This window comes from Trichoplax adhaerens, genomic scaffold (genome assembly GCF_000150275.1).
Source record: "Trichoplax adhaerens TRIADscaffold_1 genomic scaffold, whole genome shotgun sequence".
Taxonomy (NCBI): Eukaryota; Metazoa; Placozoa; class Uniplacotomia; order Trichoplacea; family Trichoplacidae; genus Trichoplax; species Trichoplax adhaerens.
This window is the reverse complement of record NW_002060943.1, coordinates 6,561,561-6,587,639: the sequence shown is the minus strand read 5'-3', so window position 1 is coordinate 6,587,639 and position 26,079 is coordinate 6,561,561. Positions and strand designations below refer to the sequence as shown.

General features: G+C 34.5%; 3 protein-coding genes across 3 annotated transcripts; 2 read left to right on the top strand and 1 right to left on the bottom strand.

Annotated features, from left to right (window-relative positions):
* Positions 1-469: 469 nt before the first annotated feature.
* Positions 470-13,528, bottom strand: TRIADDRAFT_49680 (uncharacterized protein; the record flags this gene model as incomplete). Its single annotated transcript, XM_002107942.1, has 9 exons — positions 470-545; positions 633-700; positions 798-908; positions 1,156-1,620; positions 1,962-2,159; positions 2,490-2,543; positions 2,661-2,831; positions 5,828-5,947; positions 13,454-13,528. 9 exons carry the CDS (start codon positions 13,526-13,528, stop codon positions 470-472), a joined length of 1,338 nt encoding a protein of 445 aa, XP_002107978.1.
* Positions 13,529-14,429: 901 nt separating this feature from the next.
* On the top strand, positions 14,430-15,846 carry TRIADDRAFT_63510 (expressed hypothetical protein; the record flags this gene model as incomplete). Its single annotated transcript, XM_002108708.1, has 4 exons — positions 14,430-14,474; positions 14,626-14,721; positions 14,915-15,110; positions 15,241-15,846. 4 exons carry the CDS (start codon positions 14,430-14,432, stop codon positions 15,438-15,440), a joined length of 537 nt encoding a protein of 178 aa, XP_002108744.1. The 3' UTR covers positions 15,441-15,846.
* Positions 15,847-20,202: 4,356 nt separating this feature from the next.
* TRIADDRAFT_6656 (uncharacterized protein) lies at positions 20,203-20,865 on the top strand (the record flags this gene model as incomplete). Its single annotated transcript, XM_002108707.1, has 2 exons — positions 20,203-20,470; positions 20,591-20,865. Coding segments are annotated over 2 exons (543 nt in total), but the record flags the coding sequence as incomplete, so codon positions are not given.
* Positions 20,866-26,079: the final 5,214 nt, after the last annotated feature.

Sequence of the window (26,079 nt, the reverse complement as noted above, 5' to 3'; positions counted from 1 at the left end):
AAGATTTCCTGTACGACATATTTGATGTACTACTCATACAAACAGTCCGTCAGATACAATATTATATGTACCGATATTGCTGTGGCATTTATTGCCTAAATTTCATATTGACCTTAGAATAGTGATTTCATCAAAAATTTTCATTGTACCATTTGTAACGATTTTTCGAGGACTGATAACAAAACAATATATTCCGTTTACGATTTTATGCTTTTATCATAAGTCACTTAGAAGATACACAACAAACGCGAGTATTAGCCAGAGCATTATTAAAAATGGGTTATACTACATCTTTCTATACCATTTCCCTTGTACGATTGTATAGAAACAGTTCTGATCTCTAAAAATAGGCAAGGCTTGCAAGCTGCATTAGTGTATCCGTTAAGCATTATACTAATCATCATGTTATATTTGATATACAGTACTTATGAATACAAAATAATTGCTCCAGAACGAATTAATCCAAGTCCTAGGCAACCTTCTCAACTTGTCTTTTCACAGCTTGGAATCCTTTTCTAACCTCTTTTGGGCCTAGCCATGTTCCCCTAAAAGTTATCCATATGATTAAAGTTAATATTAAATATTATTTACGCAACACATCCTTCCAAAGAAAATAAACTCAATAGACATACTTTAATAAACTTTTCCAATATAGAGGTGGTAGAAAATATTTCTTCATGAGGTACATGCTATAACGCTCCTAAAATGCATCATAGAAACGTGCAGAATGACACCTTTAGTTGAGCATCTAATAATCAGTGATGATATTTCCTAAAATCATTTATTTTATAACTTACTTCACTCTGATCAAATGGAAAGGTTTCCAACGGTTGGTTATCGTAATCAAATTCTGCCAGGATAAGCTTGCTATTGCCAGTAACAAGCGGACAAGCAGCGTAGCCGTCATACTAGTAACGGAATATTGATATCATGAAGGATATACTCAAATTCAAATGAGCCATTTCCGATATAGTAATTACTGACTGAATCAATTAGTTACACTCCTTCAAAACGCATGATGTCCTAATAATTATGGACATTGTGTGCATATTGTTTCGTGTATGCATGAATTAATATCATTAGCATACTATAAAATAGAGTATCATGTTATTAATGTGAATTTATATGACAATCCTCGTATAACTCTTAGCTAACCTTGGGTTTCAATGGTGTGCCAGCTACGCTTGCTTTCAAATTTTTGTATAATGCTCGTAGTTGAGCAGCTACTGCTGCGACAGTTTTACCATTTGGAGTGTTAGTGCAATCGCCAATACCGAAAACATTAGGGTATCGAACATGCTGAAGTGTATGCTTATCAACATCGACATAACCATTCGAATCCGCTAACTCACTATCTTTTACGGCCTCTTGAGGTCCCATCGGTGGTGTTACGTGTATAAAATCGTATGGAGAATCTTCTCTTTTTCTATTCTCGCTTGACAAATCCTCGAAAGTCGCTATTTTCTTTACATGATCGATTTTGACTAAATTACGTTGGTAATTACGAGTTAAATTACGCTCGTCACATATCTGATTTAATGCATCGGCAAATTTTTTAACCCCAAAAAGTACACCTAAGGCCGTATAGTATTGGATGTTGATGTTATCTCGAACTCCCTCCTAAGTTGAAAGCATTTAAAATTATAAAATGCTTCAATAGAATTAAAAACACCGTTGTTTTATAGCCACTACTGGATCTTGATAAAATTAAAACTGATAACATAAATTTTTTATATTACGGCAATAGATAAAATTGAATTATTCTTGGATATTAAAAATATCTAATCATCCAAAGTACTGTAGGCTTCTACTGTTTGCTTATATAATATACTAAAGGATATAATACATTTAGATTAAGAAGTATGAACAACTCGTAGAAGAAACTGTACATTTGAAACAGCAGATCATTTCCTTTTAATACTGACAATTTGAAAATTCGTATAACAGCTACAAGTTCTTACATTTCTCCAATGAGCATCAGCTAAATACATAATTTTCTGCGGTGCACCAGCACATTTAATCGGAGGAGTTGGAAAAGTAAATAAAGCATTTCCTTTGGTCATATTTTTCATGTAGTAATAAGTGTTGCGCACATACTCAGGTGAATAGTTGGTACAAACGTTGTCACTATATTCTAGAGCTTCCGTTAATCCTTCAACCTGATAACATTATCGAGAGAAAGCTTTCACTCGGTATGAATACAGCTCGCTTAATATATTGATTGAGTCACGAGAATAGCATGAACAATTAGAAAAGTAAGTATTCTGAGTAAAGAAGTGCACATAAAAAGATTAGCCCTAACTTGTGACTAACGTACAAGGTACATTTAATAAGGAGAATGTTCAGTACTGAATGTTATTCTGTAATCTATTCATTTTGAGCAGCCTAAATTGTATTGTGTTAAATGATCTAATATTTCATCCCATCTTGTATACATATTTAAACCGATTATTAGATTTAGAGCAAAAGTGCAAAATACAAAGTGCTACCTTGTCATAGTTGAGAGCAATACCGGTTGCCATGACCAAGTACTCATAATGAACCTATTAGAAATAGGTAAGAATTGTTTAAGAGTATTGTTGTTAATATTACTACGATAAAGGGTCGATTTGAATGAAATAGTAAATAAGATATTATTATTGGTAAACACAATATAAGACCTGATGTCCATCGCCAGTCACCAAGCAGTTTTGTTTGGGTTGAAATTCTTTGACTTCATCTTTTAATAGTGTACAACCTGGTGGTATCAGGCTATCTGTTGCATTCGTACATTCTGGCAGGTCTGCTAAACCACCACCAACTAAGGTAAATAATGGCTGATAGTAATGAGTCTATAAAACAAATGCTCTGATTAGTAATTCAGTTACAGCAGATTTATGGCCAAATTAGCTAAATTTTAAGAAATCTGAGTTAGAGTAAAAATTGACACTATTTTAGCGATAGTCTATTTCGCGTTTCTGCATATCATGCCAACTAATAAAAGAGGTCTGCTTATAATTGCATTTCAGAAATTCTTGGTATAGTAAAAGATGCAAGATGAGTAATTCAAGGTATTGCATGGTGTGATCAGTATATTATGACTTTCGCAGCAGGGCCACAATTTGGAGATGGTAGAAAACAATCTCTAATAAAGTACAGTACATATACACGGGATTCTGTTATAAAATTAATTATAAAACAACTGATATCTGGCTATAAAACCCTTACTCCGTATCAATGTGGTCAATATTGGTGATGAGCGTAGAGCCTTCTTGTCAGTTTAATTAAAATAATACGGTAATGAATATTTACTATTACTTAATTTGTTATTTTATGTAACATATGGCGCATTTAATTGCAATCGTTTACCAGTCTTTTGAACTAGAGACTCGCAACCTGGAAAAATAGAATAAATTGACGTAAATAATATTTATAATTACACGATCCTTAAGGCATTCTTGACCGGCGAAGCTTAAGATTGCCTATGATGCCATAAACGTACGCTCACATTACTCAGCAGGAGGGACGCATGATTGCAACATTGGATCTCGCCGCGATACGATACTTGTGAAATTTAAATTTTAAGCTACAAATGGACCCCTTCTGATCTCATACTAGAACTTTCTTTAGCTGAATACCGGATTGCTGCTACGCCGCTGTGTAAAATATAATTTATACAGTGACTCAGATTGCATCTTGTATTTTAATGAACTCGCGTGCATACCAGATTGCCTAATTTAGTTTAGTTTGATGTAGCAATAGTAAATTTGAATTCATTACTGGAAGTGGTCCGGATACTACAGTACCATGATATTACTGCTAATGAATAATTTAATAATACGCCCATATGCATAAATGATATCGTATTACTATTCTTATTATCATTTACTACACAGTTATCATATCAGTATTAGTCAATCGGAAAGTTGAAATAGCGCCAACATCTGGACGGTACTAGTCAAGGATAGATTGTATTCTGTTCCATATTTTAGCTTCATTTTATCGTACTGGTATCTACTGTAAATTAGCTGAAAGGCTCGTAGAGACCCACAATCGTAATTGGAGTCTGTCCAAGTTTACTGCACCGATAGCATTGCAAGGCATACCATTATTATATGCGATATCATTGCAAAATCTTAATCTACATCATCAGAAGACGGATACTACGTGTCTGTAAGCTACATACTTTAGCTTCATTTCATCGTACTGATATCTACTATGCAATCGCGGAAAGGCTCGTAGGTGCGCAAGATTGTAATTTAGGGTTACAAGAGCTTACTGCACCTGCAGAATTGCAAGCCATATTATCCTATCATAAATATGCGATCTCATTACAGAATCTTAATCTGCATCATTGGGAGGCAGATAACATATAACCTAATGGATAAAGTGTGCTATACCCGTTTACATTGATGGACGCTCTCATAACGTGGCGGCTAAGTTACTCAATCTCATGTTGTTTATGTACATTAATCTCAAAAGTTAAGCTAGATGCTGGCAAATGTTCGCTGTAACTGGGGTGCGTAGATTGTAATTCATATTATGGTATTACTTTATGCTATAGGTGAATAGGAAATTTTTTGCTTGAATCAAGATATACATTAATTAATTAATCGTACGATTAATCAATGGATGTACGAGCTGTAATTAGAATGAACTTTATTTAGCCTCGATAATAAAGCGAATAATTCATTTCTTGAATGAATTGGATCATGATTCCTACACTAAAGGATCGCGTTACCATCGATTAATTAATTAGCGACGTCCGTTGAATGAATCAAGGTATACGAGACAAGACTTGGAACCTACAAAATTAAGAGAACGGATAATTCCTACTATCGGTATAACTACAGCTGTGAATGATTGTACTACCACGCATCATGAGTTGGGATTGTCGATGTATCTATGATATATATAACATTTATTGGCCTTGATCCTAACGTTTTCCACGTCTAATTATGAATGCTATGGTTAACATCATAAAGGTTGTAGGCACTGAATTGAAGAGTTTTATAAGCAATGTAATGCTTAATAAAAATGGATTATGTATGATCTGAACCAAGGGTGGTAGTAAGCATGCTTTCATCGAATTCATTCGTTCTCAATAGACAAAAAAGATCCGTCTTGACACAAGACATCCTTATTGCATCATGCTTAGACGCCATGGCCACTGTATCAGAATTGGCAATTTGTTGAGAGCTGCTGTGAGTTGTGAGTCACTGTCGAAGGTTACTGCAGCCATAAGCAATGTCATCTTACTTCTATTATCGCTACATCATTCTTATTCTTACTCTAAATTAATATAAAATTACTATCCATGGCTCATGATTGAATAGTAGCTAATCATTGGGAGATTAATAATATCATTATTATTATTGTTGTTATTATGCAGGTAAGGAAGTCGGTGCGATGATAAGTCACGAGTAGACTCGATATTGTTGGTCAATAATAACTTTAGATCATTCACTGAATACAACATAAACAGCTAATGTAATAATGTACTTATTCTATGGGCTTGATGGAGTATTGTACCTATCTCAGAAGCATAGATAGTAAGATAGTAATGTAGCTGCCAATTTTCTTGTAATAATGTATTGCTTTGCGTCGAATAAGTACCCGTTGATTTGAACGGGAAATTTACTAGTACAAGTAAGTAATAATAATAATAACGTCATCATCAATATCGATCGCTATGCTGATGCAACATCGTGATCCTCTATTCATCAAGTGGCCATATTGGATATCTACTGATGTAATCAGCCATGCAACAGCTAATCACTATCAGGCCAAATCGATTCCTATTACAGTATTATGGCTGGCCTAAACAGCAACAGCATGACCCACTTACCGACGATGGCTCGATAATAACGACTTTTCCTTTGCCATATTTCTTTGCAAGTTTCGCTGCAATGGCGATACCACCACTGCCACCTCCAGCAATTGCAAAACGATAGCGATAATTCTCTAGCTGAATTGATGTGGTTTTGATACCTCGTTTACTGACCAAATCCAACAGTGGCCGTGAATTGGATGCTAATTTCAATCGATTACCAGCCATCATCTTGGCCATCTTTCATCAAGCTGCTACGAGACTGAAATGATCAAAGTGGTCGCTGCGGTAACACCACGGTCACCTTTTAATACTGTATTCTAACCACGTGCAAAGTGAACGACTGCCCACTTAGGCTAGGTCTTGATTAAAAGCCTAGCCGTACTGGCTTGACATGGTGACAATTATTTTGCACACTGAGCTGCTCGTGCCGGCCTGTCCCCACAAATTGCAGTGTCATGGTCATGCTAGATCAAATATCGTCTACCTTTCTATAGAAAACGATACAGTCTTGAGGCATGTACCAGTAGGTACGCACTTCACTCCACCCTGAGCTGAGCTTCTGGTCGTCCAGCTCCTGCTCCACTTTGCATCATATCATGTCAGGGTTAATCAACTCAGTGAGTGAATGTGGCATTTTTTGCATGCTCTGAGTTAAAGTCTAACCTGATCCTAACTTCAAAGGTAAAAATTCCGTCTCAACATAGTTCAAATGACTAACCAACGAGAGGAAAAAATTGGAACTTTACCATTGCCACCAGCTCCTCAACTACCATAGATCAATATGAGTCACGGATAATGCTTTGCGTATCATCACAGCGATCATACCTGACGTAGGATGCTGACACTGACGGATGCATTGCCAGCTGGACAGACTGACTGATGGTGGGAGTGGATTCGTCATCGTATTTCATCGTTGCAGTGGAGACTAGAGAAGAGGAAAATCCAGACGAGTTTGTCTGCAACTAGCTAAGCCATAGCCAGTATTTGAAGAAGATAGACAGTAGATTAGACAGATAGAGAGAGCAAAGTATCGATTGAGGTCTCATTTCCTTGATTTGGTCATTATTATCCTAATATCATTGAGATACAAGCAGCTTGTTCATCTTCTCTTTCCACTATTCTCCTTGATGGCTGCCTATAGAACTGCAATATTTCGTCATCCATGGCGATCGTTATTTTGCAGACGTTGGTATCATCGATCGGCTAGTTTAACTTGTAATCAGAAAACTATCAATATGCCACAAGTTGAAATACCTCCTTTAGATCATTTAGATACAAGTGATCCTGTATTTGAAGGAAATACGAGTGATTTCCCCTGTTTGCAAAAGTAGGTCTCTAATCGATGTTGGTGTGTAGAACTTTTAACCAATGACAGACTGTACAGAGAGACAAGTTGACATTGACTCATCAAAAAAATGACTTTGTTAAGGATTATTTTCATCGTAGCAAATGTTTATCCTGACATCATGGATCAAACGCTAGCTTGCCTATTGAATACAGTAGGATGATAGTCTTATCAGGGACTAGTCCCTCTTTACAGCATATCATGGCTTGTAATGTTATTATCATCAGTTTATCAGCTGCTGATTTTGCCACTCGTCTACATCATAGCTGGCATACGTACGCCATACGAGGTCTCACCAAGCGTTTTCGATTTTAAAATTTTGAATTGATTGACTAGGCATTTATTATAGCTGGATAACTTTCCATGCATTTGGATGCTTGCTGTCGATTTGATGCTGGTTTTCTAAAGCAGCCACCGACAGGCATAACTGCTTGAAATACCATAGTCTACTTGTTTAAACTCTTCCTCTCATCAAAAAAAAAAATTACTGCAGAATGATGATGCAATCTTTTTGTTGCTATGACTTCCATCTGCAATTTCTCCCGGCAATTGGAGAAACTCTTTCCTTTTGACACTGCTTGGACGATTTCTTTCGAGTAGTAAAATGACTCTAACAATAATTAGTCTTGCAGTAAAGTGACAATTTACTTAGTACGTATCAACCATATATATATAAATGCAGCATAATTAATTCTTTAAAGTTACTACTTACCTAGAAGATACTGGTATCTTTTGCTATTCTAATATTATGTAATACCGACTTTGATTTACGTACTCTAGTCTCTAACTTACAGCAATTAGTAGCTCTTATAACTATTGTAGATTTAAACCGACAAGTTTCCTAGCGCATATCAATCTTTGATATTCTACTCTTATGGACGCCGACTTGAATTGACGTGGTCTAGCTCAGCATTCCTGTCTCATTCTACTGCGCTTACTATATTTATACCAGCTAACAATATATGGCAGTCATCAATGGTTCAATCTTGCTAGATTACTTGTGCATAAACTTCTAAAACTTTGCTTCTTATTAGAATTATCGATAACATATTCCAGTGTTCATAGAGCTTGTAAATAAAGCACTCGTACTAATGGCATATCATTAATTTCCCCTTCTTTTATACGCTGTCAAGATTTGCGCCCGGCCCGGAACCTAACTACGAGCAACTACACGATGGTTACGAGGTTTTTCGCTACGACAACGTATTTAAGCTAAAACATGGCGTCCTACCCAAAATGCAAATTGCTTACGAGACTTGGGGCACACTCAATGAACGTAAAGATAATACAGTTTTACTGCAAACTGGCATTTCCGCCTCCTCACATGCCAGAAGTACTGAGGTAAGTTTGCTTTGTTTGTTAATCAATTGTCTATTCAGCGCTGAATTTAAGGTATTGCAAGCTTTCTGGCAGTGTATACCGAATGGAGCTTCCTAATATCCATCGTTAACGTAGGATTCATTCATTCTATATCATTTTATAATTATGAATACTGAAGAAAAATCGACGGCCCGGCTGGTGGGAAGATTTTATCGGACCTGGAAAAGCTGTCGATACAAACAAATTCTTTGTTATTTGCACTAACTTGTTGGGTGGATGTTTCGGATCAACGTAAGTCATATAGCTCAGACTGTGATTTATTGCCCATTGCATCATATATACTGGTTAGTCATAATCTTCCTCAGTTAACTGAGTGAACTAACATTATCAGAGATGTATAACTGATAAACCTACAAAATGTAGAGGCGAATAAATAATTCAATTCGTCTGTCGATGATGGTAACATAGTCCAATAAATTCAATTTTTCTCTATCTATTCGTTTAGAGGGCCTTCTTCTATCAATCCAATCACAGATTCTGTATGTTATTATCCTTTCTAATTGCAATAAACAATCCAAGTTATATCTTACGGTCATAACTATTTTTACAGCATTATGCAACTACCTTCCCTATTGTAACAATTCCTGATGCTATCCGAGCGCAATTTTTATTATTAGATCACTTAGGAATAAATAAGGTAGGAATTTCAAATCGATACACTCTTATGTTTAAGATATTAATAATCAAGCAAAATTGATTTCGCTTATGGACTTATAAAATGACGATATGTTGCATTACAGATTCATGCTGCGGTTGGTTCATCAATGGGAGGAATGCAGGCTCTTGCTACAGCTGCGTTATATTCGGATCGTGTTAACAGGTCAATAAAATCACAATCATAGCATGGACATTGTAGATGAAAAGAATCATAGCTACTGATATAACTCGTAGATTTACTCTAAAAATCCATAGCAGAGCTAAGAGCTAGCATTTAATAATTATACTATTTTTACAATCATAGCGTTTGCATCGTAGATGAGAAAAATTACCGTAACTGATATAGTTTATAGGTTTACTCTAAAAGTCCATGGTAGTGCTGAAAGCTAATATTTAATTATTATACTGTTTTTAATTACTGTAGAATTATTAGCATTTCTGGTTGTGTTAAACCGACACCTACAGCTATTGCCCTACGTTACCTTCAACGACGTGTTTTAATGACAGATCCAAACTGGAATAGCGGCTATTATTACAATGGAATCTTTCCTAAAAGAGGAATGAAATTAGCAAGGTATGGAGTGTATTTTAAGCGTTACTTGAAGACATGATAGTAATAATAATAGTATATCAGTATACGTATTTGTTATCCTGATACTTAAATTGCTATGTGGATATGCTATATAGAGAGATTGGTACTATCGGATATCGTAGTGGACCTGAGTGGGAAACTCGCTTCGGTCATAGGAAGAGAACTGAGGAACCCAGCTTTTGCCCGCAATTTGAAATTGAAGAATACATAGAACATCAAGTACGAATAATACCTTAGCGTATTTGATAGGGTATCATTTTATTTACTGATAATCTAATGGTAACTGTCTCTTTGCGCTAACGTATAATTAGGGGGAAAAATTTTCTCTTACTTATGATCCGAATACTCTATTATATCTATCCAAGGTTTGGAAAATGATTTAATAGTCACATTGAGTCTGATATAAGTATTAATCTGTTATCTTAATTAACACCATTAATAAATTAGGCAATTGATCTGTTTGACATTGGAGAAGGCTTTCCTTCAATGGTTGAAGGAGTAAAACGAATTATTTGTCCTACCCTTGTTAGTTTTCCGACTATCTATCATTTTTTTTATATATATTTTCTTAAACAGCAGTTTATTAACGCATATTTGTTGCGAAACGTATTGTCTATAGGTTATCGGCGTGAAAACAGATATTCTATTTCCTATACAGCAACAGACCGAAATTGCGGATTTACTTAAACAAGCGGGTAAGACTAGTTTTATCTCAAATTTAACAAACAAAAATTCACGGATTGGTCTCTCCTTAAAATATTAGGCAATCAAAAAGTTACTTATTATGAACTGAACTCGATATATGGTCATGACACTTTCCTATTAGATATTAATAATGTTGGTGCAGCAGTTAAGGTAGAAGCCCAAATCATAGTAGAATAGGATAATTCTATTTTCAGACAATTGCTACAATAAAGATCCATTCTTTTAATGTGTAGGATTCAGTTGATGCAAACTTTGTTATTATATCAATTTTTGATTGCTGTTATAATCCTTCTTCGTAGGGCCACCTGGAAAGTCAACTGTTTTAGAAGAACACCTTGATTAGAAAATAAGGAGAAATGAAGCACATGTTGTCTTTCTGGCACATTCTGTAATTGTTGGTGTAATTTCATTTCTGATATATGACATGAGCGTATGGACTTGTAAACTAAAGAGATCGATTAGACCTTTGGTATTTTAGTTTTATCCGAATTTACAATCTATTCCTGTTGTATTAGGAATTCTTAGTAAATACACGGTTTGAGAGATGACTTTGTCATATGAGATTTTGCCAGGTCTAATGTTGCTCTTCAATGTAATAGATATTTTATGGAAGCACAAATTTATTTGGTATATAGCATAGATCGATGTAGTCATGGTATGGGAACATACCAATAAAAACGTATGAAACGGAATTTGTTGTAGTAATAAGTTGCAATGATTTGCTATCGCTTTCATGCATATATTTAATAATACGCATAAGCATAAGTAGAGGGAACTGCCTTACTATACAGTATTGTAATCGCCAGGATAGTAAATACGTATATTGCCATACTTAAATTGTTATGTTAATCGCATAGTAAACAAGTTTTTATTAATCCCTGAGCATTTTTATAGGTTTCATCTGTACTCATGTACGTTTTGTTTCATTACGTATTGAACTTCCATATAAATAATGAGGATGTACTGTAGTATATTACCTACAAGCTAAATAAATTTTTGCAAATATTGACCAATAAGACTAATCTATAACAACGCGAGTATACCATGTTGATATAGAGCATTCATTCAGTTAAATGGATAGTTGGCTCGTCATTTCTCGTCCATTTAAACAAATCCTGTCGTCAATAATTAACAACTATTGAAGCATTTTTATATGCACACAAGCGCTACGGGCATTAATTCAATAGAAAGTATTTTAAGACTTCGTGAAGCTAGCTTTCTTCAACTGCAGAACCATTTAGTATAATTCCTTTAAATGATTTAACATCAGAACTCTCAGTATAGATGCATCCATCTCCAAATAATTTGTTGGATAGCATACCAAATTAATTTTAACTGTTTAGATAAAATAGTTTAATAAGTTGATAATATCGATTCTTAATATAAAATTTAGCTCAGACGTTGCACGATTAATGGTGATAGTCTCCTTATATATGATTAGTAACAGCTACCTTTATGGAATTGGATGCTTATCTAGTACTGCTGTGGCGATTGCACAATACGATGAGCGCTACAGCAGCAAAGTCTCTACTTCATGGCAGAGTCCATCATATGTGATAAGAACTTTACTGCTATAATTGTCATTTGTAAACCGAACTTAATTGCAATAGTAGTAGCATTATATGTTAGTTCTGCAGATATTACAGCTCCAGTTTATTGTAAAGTCCGCTAAATAAAGCAAGAATTTTACAGCTATAATTATCATATCAAAGCAGAAATGTAGATTATTGTTCTTTTACTGACTAACTTTACAGTTATAGCGTAAAAAATGTAAGTTATGCAACTACGTAAATTAACAACTATGCAATATGCAGGGTAGCGCTTGTATATTACAGTGTTATACTATATTGTTTTGACCGCATCAGATTCGCTAGCATTAGAGCAGCTACTTTAGCTAGTAGACAAAAAAATCTATTAAATATATATGCAATCGTATCTTAAAAATCAGCTAGCCGATAAGGTCAATGATAACGGATATATGCAATCATATCCTAACTGGTATACTATTTTGATATCATCAGTTTGGTTAGTATTATAACAGTTGCTTTAGATAGTAGAAAATTCTAACAATAAGAAATACACGCAATCACATCCAAAAATAAGCTAGTATACAAAGCTAAACAATTATTGATACATGCAATCATTATTATGTTCGTGGTAAGCGGTGTAGGTTCAATTGAGAATCGTTTATTAATAAATTTATGAAGGTATTCATACATTTGCTAGATTACTTCACTTATGGTTTAGCTAAATGATTATCCATATAAGATGTAAGATTAGCTTAAAATGATAATTACATAATTAGAACGTTAATCATTTTGAACTGTAATTCTACAGTACGACTTTTAATCATTCTATATACTGTATAATACTACTTTACAGTATGCTGTATATGTAATTGCTCCATATATAACAATCATATTCTAATTTTGAGCTAGTCTTAAGTAGCTTCCCGTGAATGCGTTCGCTGTTGAATCTCTTATAATGTATGCCCGTTGTTATACTACGAAATTATAAATTTTTTAATACTTCCATTACTCCTATCTACCAATTACATCATGAGCCTACAACGATTCCATTACGTCATCCAGTATAGAATAATTAGCATATTATTTTTAGAAAAGCTTGAAGTAAGCATATTACCGTAGATGCATTACTGTATGGACTGCCAGTACGGTTGCAGTCTCTCATTATTATAGAATACATGTATGTAATGCCTATTTCAAGTACTGCTTCTTTATACGCCTGAGTAGCATGTGATATTTAATTGTATAGTGCTATTAGAGCGGATTGTATTTATTAGTCTACTCACGATCATTTAGTATTGCATTTTACAGTTTGTAGAAGTAGCATAACTGTAAGGCTACTTTGAAAAGCCGTAGTTAAACTCTTAATTTTTCAATACACGTGTATTAATTAGCTTTTTATCAGTATATTTAGTAAATCGCCTGAAGAAGTAAACCATGGATAGAAGAACTAGAATTACAGAAAGAAGGTTACTGCGAGGAGAAGAAAGAGCGATAACTGTACGTTTCATATTAATTAAAGAGCCCAGCAGCAGAGATGATGCATCTACTTTATTCCCTATCGAATAAAAGTGTATGACATGATATTATATACGAATACCTATTCAAGACTGTTTGAATCAAAGTATTCTACATCCCTATTATGGATTTATAAGAAAGTACTTACTTATGTTGTAACTCCGACCAACTAATCACATTCTATTTCTTATCAAGCATGTATTATATGCTTCGTCAAAATTATGCAGTACCGACATACATCTTCCCGAAGACTAATAAACTTTAGCCGTTATTATTTCGTAGACTTTAAGGACCATGATTAGCAAATAGCCTCAATAATGGTGCTTGTATAGCATTCTTTCTATCAAGAAATCGTTCCTATGTACTTTATATAGTATATGTAGTTAGTACCTCAGATTGTGTGTTGCTAATTTAATCACATAAAACTACTGTAAATTAAATTTAGTGTTAGGAACTTGATCCAGTAGATCATCATAGTTATACGTATAAACATATATAAGTGTAATTTTTAATATCATTTTGGTGAACCGGCACAAGTAAAAAATTGGGTCATAATCGTGCTAGAATTAGTTTATAAGAGCGTGTGGTATACAATAGAGCAAATCGGGAATATATTTCTTTTAGGGTTTATACTGATTCAAATTGATATCAAATACGCTGTATGATATTCTAGTATATAGCCGGTAATATAATCAACTTGGATATTAATTAATATCTACCCCAATGAATTCACTTGTATATCAACTACTACTTTCCTCTATTCTAATTAGCAATATTTAAAAACAATCGCATGCTTGCAACTTACATATTGGATCATTTACCATAATTTAAGATACATATATATCTACACAAACTATAATTGATTTACTATAAAGTACAGTAATATAGTAGTCAATGGATATTGAAGAAGTTTATTTAGCAGCTCCACTGTGGCGAAAAGTATTAATTGTAGCGTTTTAAAGAATAAAATAATTTTCACTTCTATCTTACAAAATATCATATAGTAGGATTTATCGATGGTTTTATTATTAATAAAGAAAAATTTTATGAAAGGTAGACTAAATAATTATTTTTAAATTATCTTCTGTAGAGGCAAATAAGACAGACAGAAAGAGAAATAAGATACCAAAACAGAGCTGAAAGGGCCGCACTAAGAGGTCATTACCACGTTGCCCAACGCCTAGAGGTAAATATATTAATTTGCCACTTTATAGTTGTAAAATCCTGATTGACTATTTATAGAAATAAGTAATTAGATACTATTCATCAATGTTAGGTATACGTGCATATAACTATTGTGTTCTAAGAAATAGTGCAACTTATCAATTAATCAATTTCATCCAATTAACTATTCAAATTTTAAACATCACATTCAATAGCAAAAATCGGAAAAGGCTCATAATCGTGCTGAGATTTCTAAAGTTAAAGGCCAAATGTATCATAATGCTCGCGAAGAAATCAATATCAGGAACAGACCAGGTATGCACTCTGGGCCAACACCTGCCAATCCTCTTGCGACTGGAGCTTATCCTCAGCATCAAAGCTATCCCAACCAATCGGTACCTACAGCACCAGGTATGCTTCCGCTGCAGCATATCCACCAGCAAATAATCTGATATATAGCACTAGTGCAGTTACTAATTAGATTCTTCTAGCTTTCCTGGTTTATTGCCTTATTTTGTTCCTTCTATTTATCCACCGTTAGGCATTTCAGTTTCGCAACCATCTGGTAATCATGCTGCGGCAGTTTATCCTACTCCTACCAATTATCCATCTCCTAGTATTCCAAATGTCCAACCATCTTACGATGGCATAGCTATCTATCCTCCATCATCATCTATTCCTTCGCAAATTGGCTCTAGTGAATCTAAACCTCCAATTTATCCGCCACCCTATGCACCCTAATTCCACTAGGTACAAAGCAGCGGAATGAAGTTGTTGGCCACCAATGAATGTGAAATATCATCAAGTACATGGTTTCAGTGGTTCAAACTTTTGATGTCATAATTACACTTATATTATTAGATACTCTTTCATAAGTCTGACCATTTGTATATACGCATATTTTTCAATATATTATATATAATCAAGCATATAAATAATTGTTATTTCAGTCTGTAAAACTGAATACACCAAGGCGTTATTAACTTATTCCTTTTATTGATAGATTGTGCGTTTGAAAATATATTACTAACATTAAATAATGTCTTCAATATTACAATACTTTGCTAAGACATGTTTTAGCTAAATAGCCATTTTAACAAATTATTGAAATCATTCTCGATTATGTTCGAACAACTATAGAAAATATAGTACGTTCGATTGTTTCATTATTATCTAAATAAATGATTGGAAAAACACTTCTATATCGTACTAATAGATAGACTATTCCATACAATAAAAGATAGTAAGCCATCCTTATAATTGCAGATATAACTTAATCTAAAATTTAGGGCCATTTGAACATTACCATATCACTGGGACCTACTAACTCCTGGAATTCTTTCTTGAATAGACTGAATTATGCACTATCGTCAATAATAACAAGCATCATTATCATCCAAATGATGAAAATCGTGATGGAATAAAACGCCATCTAGAACTCTAATCTGATACTTGTAATAAATGGGTCGGCCTTATCCATCGAATAGACGGTAGCATACCCGTAGCTTATTACGTATGTCTGACTAAAAGCTCTAATCACTGTAATCTAATTTTAAGAATTCTTCAGAATTTAGTTAATTACGCGTTAAATTAGAACATAGGAGCACCTAAAGGTATTTGCCTTAAATATCGATCCTGTAACGTCTGGTACTTTGTTTCTTTATTAGAAATTACGAACGTACACTATGGCTACCACTTTGATCATACTTTACTAATAAAGGAAAACTTTAATCTACATTATACTAACATCAATAAGAGATATTATCAAGATGCTAGCATAACTTATCTATAACCTTTCATAGGAGCAAGCCTTGACTTATTATTACGTGTAGAGTACACTCTTTATAATAGTGTAGGATACTCTATACCTTATCATTTAAAATTTGGAATCAGTTCTATCAATTTTTATACAAACAGTCAAATTTCTAGTAAGTATTTCTGCCTGCTAGCTCGATATAATACAATCATTTAATCATAAATTTAGCGAGATCAACTACTAGCCGAAATGCAAAACCTATCTATCCGATTTGTAACTGGCATCTGCCCGTTGTAATAGCCTATCAACCATAATAAAAATCTTAATACATGGGATTGAATGCTGTAGCATTTATAGTGGATAACAGCCGTTCTAGCACTGAATGAACGATATAAATGAGGTAGAAATGATTCTATTGTTTGGCATCATTGCGGCCAACAGGCTGGTAAAGAACGAGTAGCGATGGGCCCCAAAACTGAATAGCTAATCTGGTACCGATACATTAGCTAGCACAAGCTATAGAACTACCAAGGCTATGGAGGGGCAGACTAGTTTAATGCTAATGGCAATCACTGATATCATCGTTGTTGAATAAATTAATTATTAATTAAGCTGCCAACGAGCGTCAAAATTTAGACATGCATACATAAACGTGGAAGCTGCTGGTTTAATTCTCCAATAATTACCGAAAGGGAATTCTTCTATTCAACCCAACGCAATTAACCGACAGCCTATAGAAAGATAAAAATGGATCACAATATAGCAAAATTAATAAAAAAAGAAGGAAAAGAAATGGCTGTAAGTATTACATTTATAATATTGCATACGTTCTATTTGTAAAATAGCTTAAAAACACAGCTTGAAAAGGAGATTTTCCATCTTTGGCAATATGCTGGCGTAGACAGTAGCTTCCATTAAATGGAGTCGATTAACCATGATTGTCACGATATTCTGTTGCGAATAGTCTCCTTCTGCTCTATCGCGTTCGAAATTCCCCTTGTGACGCCTAGATTAGTCTGCAGTAAGGGAAAACATAATTTACCGTTAATCATAAACTGGTAGTAATTATACAAGCAATCGTAATTTAATAAGCCATGGAGTACGGCCATTGATGATTTGAAATGGTAAGGTCCATTAGTTTCAAGTGAAAAGAATATTAATACTCGTACATTACTGCTACAACATTAAAACTCACTGCTAAGGCTTGTACACTGTACAGAATATTGCTAATGTTGCAATCGCATTCACTTAGCAATTGATAAAATACCATGCTAATCTATGAAACAGTTAACCCCCGTTGGCTTGGAGTGAAAAGGATGCTAATAGAGCTCTACAGTACAGCCCCGAAACTAATCGATAAAACAAAGAGTATTAGAGATGGTGCCATTGCGTCGAAAATGATATTATAAATGATGGCATGAAGTCATTAATTCTGTTGGTTTATAGACAATATGCAAATGGGACAGTACTTAAACGAATCGATAAAACATAAAGAGTATTAGCTATGATGCAATCTTACTAACTTAGTGATTCGACCTAAGATCATGATATAAATCCTTATGTCAAATGATTACCTATATTCATTTTGAGCGAAAAGAACACCGATGTAGGACTCCTACAGTACGAAACTAATCTATGAAGCAAGTACTCGTTGTATAACGGATAGGACAATCGTATTAACTTAAAAATTCGATCCTATATCACGATACTCATCACTATTCACTACGTTACGAATAACTCTGTACAATTTTGAGCCAAGAATAGATCACTCCTACAGCATAAAATTAATCAAAGAAGCATATAGTGCAGGATTAGTGCAATCGTGTTAATTTTCAAATTCGATCAACTATCTTAACATTAATCACTACGTGGAACGATTAACTATATTAGACTTGAAAGGGAAAATATACTAATAGAACCACTTAGATAGCATCTAGAATAGGGAAAATGTTGTAGAGGAAAAGTATATTGTAACTGTTGTAAGATCCATGTTGAGAATGGGCAATGCTATGTCCTATAATCAGCCCAATAGTCCTTATAAAAAAGCTATTTAAAAGACTTTTACCGTTGTGTATTCGAGAGGCTAAAACAACTAACTCATGTACTGTAAATTAATTCTATGCTCTGTCATGGCTACAGTTTATGATACCTTAGCACTATAACATCATACTAGAAAAGCACATTATCCATAACAGCACACTATACTCATGAAGGTAGTTATCACAATTTTACGTCGATATAAAGCCGAATTCGTTTATAATACCTGTACCCAACTAGATAAATCTGAACTATGGTAGTTTGCCCGAACCAAGGTTTCCACTATTATTAATATTGTACTCGTCTCTACAGTCATCTTATATTACTATGCTAATTGCTACCGTAATGAACTACAATTAACAGTTCTGTCCTAAATTTAAATGATAAATTAATAAAACGACTAGACAGACTGCTTCTGTAGCTACAAATACCGTACAACTGATCGCCTGATAGACTAATGTTTCCAATCGAAATGTTAACTAGACGGCCAGCAAAATTCGTTATTGCTAGTATATAAACACCAATGATACTTATGCAACTTAAAGTAGGACCATTAATTAATTCTAGCCTTCGTTAATAATCATACCTCTGAGTTACGCTAACGTTTAAGATCATCCAAAGATATTCGTATGTCATCTCTTTTACGCCTAGAACCACCATCGCAAACATGACAAAGATTCTATAGAACTAATTTCTTACCCATTTCTGGCAGATAGACTCGTGCAAATATTACTCAACACTAATATCTCAAACATCCTAATCTTACTAATGCTAAACAGAAACTAGCCAAGCAAATGCAAAAGGAAGAAAAACTTAACATCGAAGCTGCCGCTGCTGCAAGTAGAGGTAACTTTCAAAAAGCAGAGCGTTTGCAGGTAAATGGAATATACTATTGATTTAAAGTAATAACCTCTAACTTTTACGTTTAATTCTCGTAACAGTGATGTTGAAGTAATCATTACCTTAAACTATATTATTTATTGACTTGATATTCATAGTTTTGCCGTCCATATAACTACCGGTACTGAACATTTCGATACATTAGTTGATGCTGGTAGAATTTGTTAATGTAGTCATGCTGTAGGAACAACAAATAGACAATTTGCTCCTCGATCATTTCTTTTCGTTTATAGCGTCATAAAGACTTTCTAAATTTGTTACTTACTATGCCGTATCTAGATGAAATCTGCCAAGATTCATAATCGCGCTGAAGCCTCTGAATTACGGGGTAAAATGTATCATAATGAACTAATGGGAAAGCATGGAATGAACTTTCCTGGTATTCCAGGTACGCCGTCATCAGTCAATCCAGTGGTTCCAGCGCCAGTAGGGGCTTACCCACCCTATCAAGGCAATCCGAGCAATTTTGGCATGCATGCACCTACTACACATCCTCAACATAATCCTTTAAATCAGAATTCTAACTTTGCACCACCTACATCCTCTGTATATCCACCAACAGCAGGATCTGTAGGAAGCCAACCATCGCCTGGAGTAGCGCCAAGATATCCGCCATCATCAGCGGCCATTCCGGAGCAACAACCACCTCCCAGTTCTATGCCTAATCCACAACCTTCTGTGCCTGGAGTATATCCACCACCATCAGAAGCAATCCCTGGACAACAACCACCAGGTAATTCAATGGCTAATCCTCCATCCTATGGTGCCTCTTCTTATCCGCCATCTAGTAACCCTTCCGCTAGCACTTATCCATCATCTTCTATTGCTCAACCGCCTTCTTCTACTGCTTATCCGCCTTCAGGTACCGCTTATCCACCATCTTCTACTGCCCAATCGCATCCTTCTACTGCTTATCCACCATCTTCTACTGGTTATCCACCTTCGGGTACCGCTTATCCACCATCTTCTACTGCCCAACCGCATCCTTCTACTGGTTATCCACCTTCAGGTACCGCTTATCCACCATCTTCTACTGCCCAACCGCATCCTTCTACTGCTCAACCGCATCCTTCTACTGGTTATCCACCTTCGGGTACCGCTTATCCACCATCTTCTACTGCCCAACCGCATCCTTCTACTGGTTATCCACCATCTTCTACTGCCCAAAAGCATCCTTCTACTGGTTATCCACCTTCAGGTACCGCTTATCCACCATCTTCTACTGCCCAAAAGCATCCTCCTACTGCCCAACCGCCTCCTTCTACTGGTTATCCACCTTCAGGTGCCGCTTATCCACCATCTTCTACCGTTTATCCACCTTCAGGTGCTGTTTATCCTCCTTCAACTGCTGCTTACCCTCCTTCAACTGCTGCTTATCCACCTTCAGGTACTGCAAATCCAACTTCAACAGCGACTTATCCACCTTCAGCCCCTGCTTATCCACCACAACCACGCAATGCTTACCCGTCTCCATCCGGTGCTTATCCGTCACCTTCCGGTGCTTGCCCTCCATCATCTGCTGCTTATCCACCGCCATCTGGAGTTTCTGGATTCCGACCTTAAAGTATTCCCCACACTAGTCCGCCGTCAATAAACTAAAAGTAGACAGTCTTGTCTTGGATATCATAGACGATGCTGTAAATTGTTTTTGTAGTCAATACCAATGTAGATAGGATAACGTTCTTTTCCGACATTATTAGATCTTTAAAAACAAGACGATTCCTATTCGTCGATATGGCCGTATAATGAATGGTTCAACGATCGTTGTATTTCGTTCATGATAACACTGAATTGGAACTACAAAAATTAAAGTACTATACTGGATAAAATACCTAATTGTTTCATAGCAATTTTCATATAGTAGTTACATCTATCAAGCGTTCAAGAATAAAATATCGAATGGCTAATCATTTTGAAGGACGGCGCGACGGAAAAGCTACTGAAAGCAATCCTTCCTTCGTTTGTCAATTAAATTTATAAAAACTTCTACAGCTATAGCACACTTTTTTGAAATGGAAGAAAAATGCTATCAAGTCTTTTTAATCGCTAGAAAGTAGGAACTATAGTACACGATTTACTCGTGTATAGCAGTTCGAGCTATCAAGCGTTCAAGAATAAAGTATCGAATAGCTACAATCAATCTGAAGAACGCGACGGATAAGCTTGAGAAATGACTTCTGCCTTCATTCATAAATTAAATCTATGAAAGAGTTCTACAGCTTCAATAGTATATTTTGTTGAAATCGATGGAAAATACTATTATATCTTTTTTAAAATCCACATAAAGTAGGAATAATACTATATGGTTTACTCGTGTATAGTAGTTCGATCAGTGAAGTGTTCAAGAATAAAGCATCTATTAGCTATAATCAATCTATAGGACTGTATACGTAGCGGAAAAGCTAGAGAAATGACTCATTCCTTCATCTGGTTACTAAATTTATAAATGTTTTTTACACCTGTAGTCGTAAGCAGTGTTGAAATCGATTGAATATGCTATCATTTCGTAGTCAATCCTTGTCGAGTGGGGATATGTAATGCATGGTTTACTAGCCTATAATACTGCCGGAGAAGAATTTCAAGTTCTTCAACTGTTGAAAGTGGCTAAAATACACCGGATAATCGATTTATAGCCTCTACGATATCAATTCTATATACATAACTTAATCACAATCAAATACTACTCTACATAAGAGTCATCAATCACGTTAGTACATTGCCTAATAACAACACTTAAAAGGCTATCGACTATAGACTTATAGAACACATGGTAGATATGAGCCGTTTCATCATAGTAGCCATAACCAACATTTACTTTATTAACACATTGCCACTTTAATTAGCTGAAATCATGACCACCATATATAACTATTGCCTAAGCCGTGGAATTACAAGCTATGGGCAATCTTAGTAGTCGATGTGTTCAGTATTTAGTTGTGCTGCCTTTAAATTTTATTTCTAGCTCTTGCTATCTGCAATTTTCGACTTCGATGTATCACAGGTTAAAACGGCATTTAAAAACTCCAGACAACTGTACAGTAGATTTATACCAACAAACTACACTATCATCCATATCCTAGGGAAAACGATGCCTATAACGTTAGTAGAGTGTGTTTAGATGTTTAAGTAATCTTTCATTTCCTTGCACATTAATTTACGGATAGACCTTTGGATGAACTCATCCATCACTTCAAGTTATTCACAGTAGCAACTTCTAGCTAACGATAACCTCGTTTTAATCTCCGTACATTTAGTGCCTAGCATACTCGTATCGATTTTAGTATGGCATACGTATAGTGCGATGAATATTCCATTTATTAGGCCACTTATCATTTCAAGAATATTTCAATCTGGTTTTGATCTTCGCATGGATAGCTATAACTTTACCTGTTGTATTACCAGAGCTTCTTTGCTTCTCCTACGTGATGTTCTTCGTGAATGGCTTTAGTCTGTTTCCTCCATGCCTTCAAGTGAATTCATTCTAATCATTGTTAGCTCACAGTAATCCCGTTTTAACATACATTTCATATTTCACGGATTAGTTTTATGTATAGAATTGGTTACATCGCATATCATTTTAAAACTACAGTATTTGAATCTCGCTCTTATAGTCACACCTTTACCTATCGCATTAATTTAAAGTAACTTCATTCTGACGGTTGCTGGTTCACTGTAATCCCATTAAGCATACTGTACATTTCATATTTCGCAGATTAGATTTTATTTGTGTCTAGAGGTAGTATTTTGCTAGCTCGTTAATCATTTTAAGACTATTTGCATCTGGCGTTGATGTTTACATTGAGAATCACACTTTGATATGTTGTATTAATAAATTTTTCTTGGGTTTTCTACTCTTTACTAGCGATATTCTTCAAAAATTGGTTTTATTCATTTTCATTACGCATTATTACAACTGTAATGGATCTTTAAAGGTTCAATTAGTGCCATTGCAAATTGGCTCTAAGTCAGCTATTATCACCACAGGCCAATTATTTCATACAAGTTGGCTGGTTTTGAGGACTTCAAAGCGGAAACATGCTATTGTTGCATTGATACAAAGCAACATGTTATTCCAATTCTTCACTAATCGAAAAATTTTTATTATTCAACGCTTCAATTAGTGCAATAATAACATTGGTAGTTGCTAAAATTGTGGCATAGAAGAAGGACTACAACGTTGAATTTTTTTAAATGATTTGAAATGATTGATTATAATTACTGTATGTATTCTTATTCAATCATGACTACTCATCGAACTTCAAACAATTTCCTATACATAAAATGTGATGATCAATTACTTATTAGTTCGTATATATCAAAACTTATTATTATCCATGGCTATATTATTATACTATTCACCTTTCCCATTAGGTGTATCCTATTAGGTGTATCGGATGATATCGAAACACAAGAGTAAATTTGTCCTGAAGTAGGGATGACCCGGTTTATATTCTTACTGTAGTATCATTTTTGAATGGGATTCCAACCCTTTTAGTCGTTATAACATAATCACTAATGGCTTTTAATTTTGAATAAAACCTATTACTTCGAAATGGATATAGTAACCAATCTATCGATAAATGGAATGATATCTTTTTAATCAGATATTATAAGCGCATTTATGGATTTTACTTGTCCATCGCACGGTTCCTTTACGTCCAAGTTGAGGTAGCAAGTAATAAATGAATGAAACTACTGGTATGCCTTCTTAATTCAATATCAAAATCCATTATACAAATTTCACTCCTACACTATTAATAATGTTATTGAAATCCTTTTATTATTCTTTGTTTCTTTTCGAATTAAGATATATGTGATTACTTCATAGCGTTCAAGTCGACTATAAGAACAAATCGATTAACTAATTGCGTTGTACTATTTTTTATTAGACATGAAATACATCTAGATCTATTTCTACACGCGGTAGTCTAAATGACGACATACCCAATTTCTATTTCCAGGCTAAAGATTCAATCTATTTACTTTCCATTCAACTAGTACAAATAACAAGCTGTAGTATGTCAAAACACGATTGCCTAATCAAATAATGCAATAGTTCTAATGCTATAAGGTGATTGATTAACTAATTCTATTATACAGTCGATATGTGGAACACCAAGTTCTGTAGACATGATGTTCTATTGAAATTGAATAAACAGGAAAACAAAATTCTAATAATGAATTGAACTAATACGTATAATCCATCTTTAACGCTACTTGGAATTTTTTTTATTATAGTGATACAACGTAGAACAACCATTAGCCTGCATACAAATTAAATCCATACGAACTAATATTCAATACGTTTATTGAATAACCTACCGCTGTGCTTTCAATAAGGCAATCCCACAAAGAAAATAATTGCATCTTTATTTTTTAACCAATTCTTTTCCTTAATTGTTTCATTCTAATTGCCATCTTTCATAAAGTAGATACTAAAACCAAGGCTAAGTCTTCGTTATATTCAAAATCGATCACCTTTTTAGCAGTTATAGCAAGATTAGTAGCCATAAAATAGAGCATTTAACCCCACTGCTTGCTTAGAAGTGCCTTTATATACAAGTTCAGTCTAACAACGGTGCCTATTCAACTTAACATTGATTGCTATTCTTCAGCAGGTAAGTTAGTCCATCTTTGAAAATGTTTGCAAGATAACCGGATTTTTTATTTATTCAATTAGTTCTTTTTGACGCGATCTGTTATTATTTTTATAGCTTTCATAGGAAATGTGAAGGGGTAAAATTTTTAATTTAATCATTCCTTTCGCATTCTATAAGTGTATATATCTTTTACCGCCAGTGGGGCTCCCATTTAAGTGTGGCGTGCATTGAAACATAGCTATCCTTTTATAGCTGCTATCCATTTTGATTAACTTCGTGCTAGAGTACCGGTACAGAAAATTACATCTAGCGTTAGGAAATCCTATAATATTGAAGCCTGAAAGTGTTTATGGCTTTTTTCAACCATTTTTAATTTTTATAACTGATCTTTTAACATACTAAACTTGCCTTACTGAACATGATTAGTGTTTATATGGTACTACTTTATAATAAAGCTAGACAGCATAAACTTAGGTAAAAAAATAAGGGCGTACCCTAACAAACGCTTACAACTCTAATTTTGTTACAAATTGATAGTACTTCATCGATTATTACTTTTAATAAATCGATGTTTCTTCCCGTAATAATGCTATATATTCTTCATTGAATCGTTTGAAATTAGTTAACACATTTAATTGTAGCTATAAAGCCGCACTTTCATTCAAGTTTATTGAAATTTTAAGAAGACGCCTTACGTATATGGCGTCGCTCTCAAAAATAATTAATGAGTGTGAAATGCGTATGCGTAACTGCTTAATTATCCCGTTTTTTTATTGCAATTACTTCCTGAGACCAACAAATTGATAATTAGCGGTAATAGAAGTGCCCAGGTGGTTGCTTGGTTTTGCATTTAATAAGTTTTTAATTAAAAAGCAAGTTTACTCTTCGCATATTTGTTCATATTATCACCTTTAGAAATTGGTCAATTTATCCAAAGTAAAACTGTCCATGAACTTCTCGTTGGGCTTGTAGTTAGTTTCAAAATAAATTCATAATCTTGGAGATGCCACTTAATACCGTACATATCGTGATAAAAGTAAATTATTCAGTTTAAATCAAGTCATGATTTATTTGATGAATGAATAAA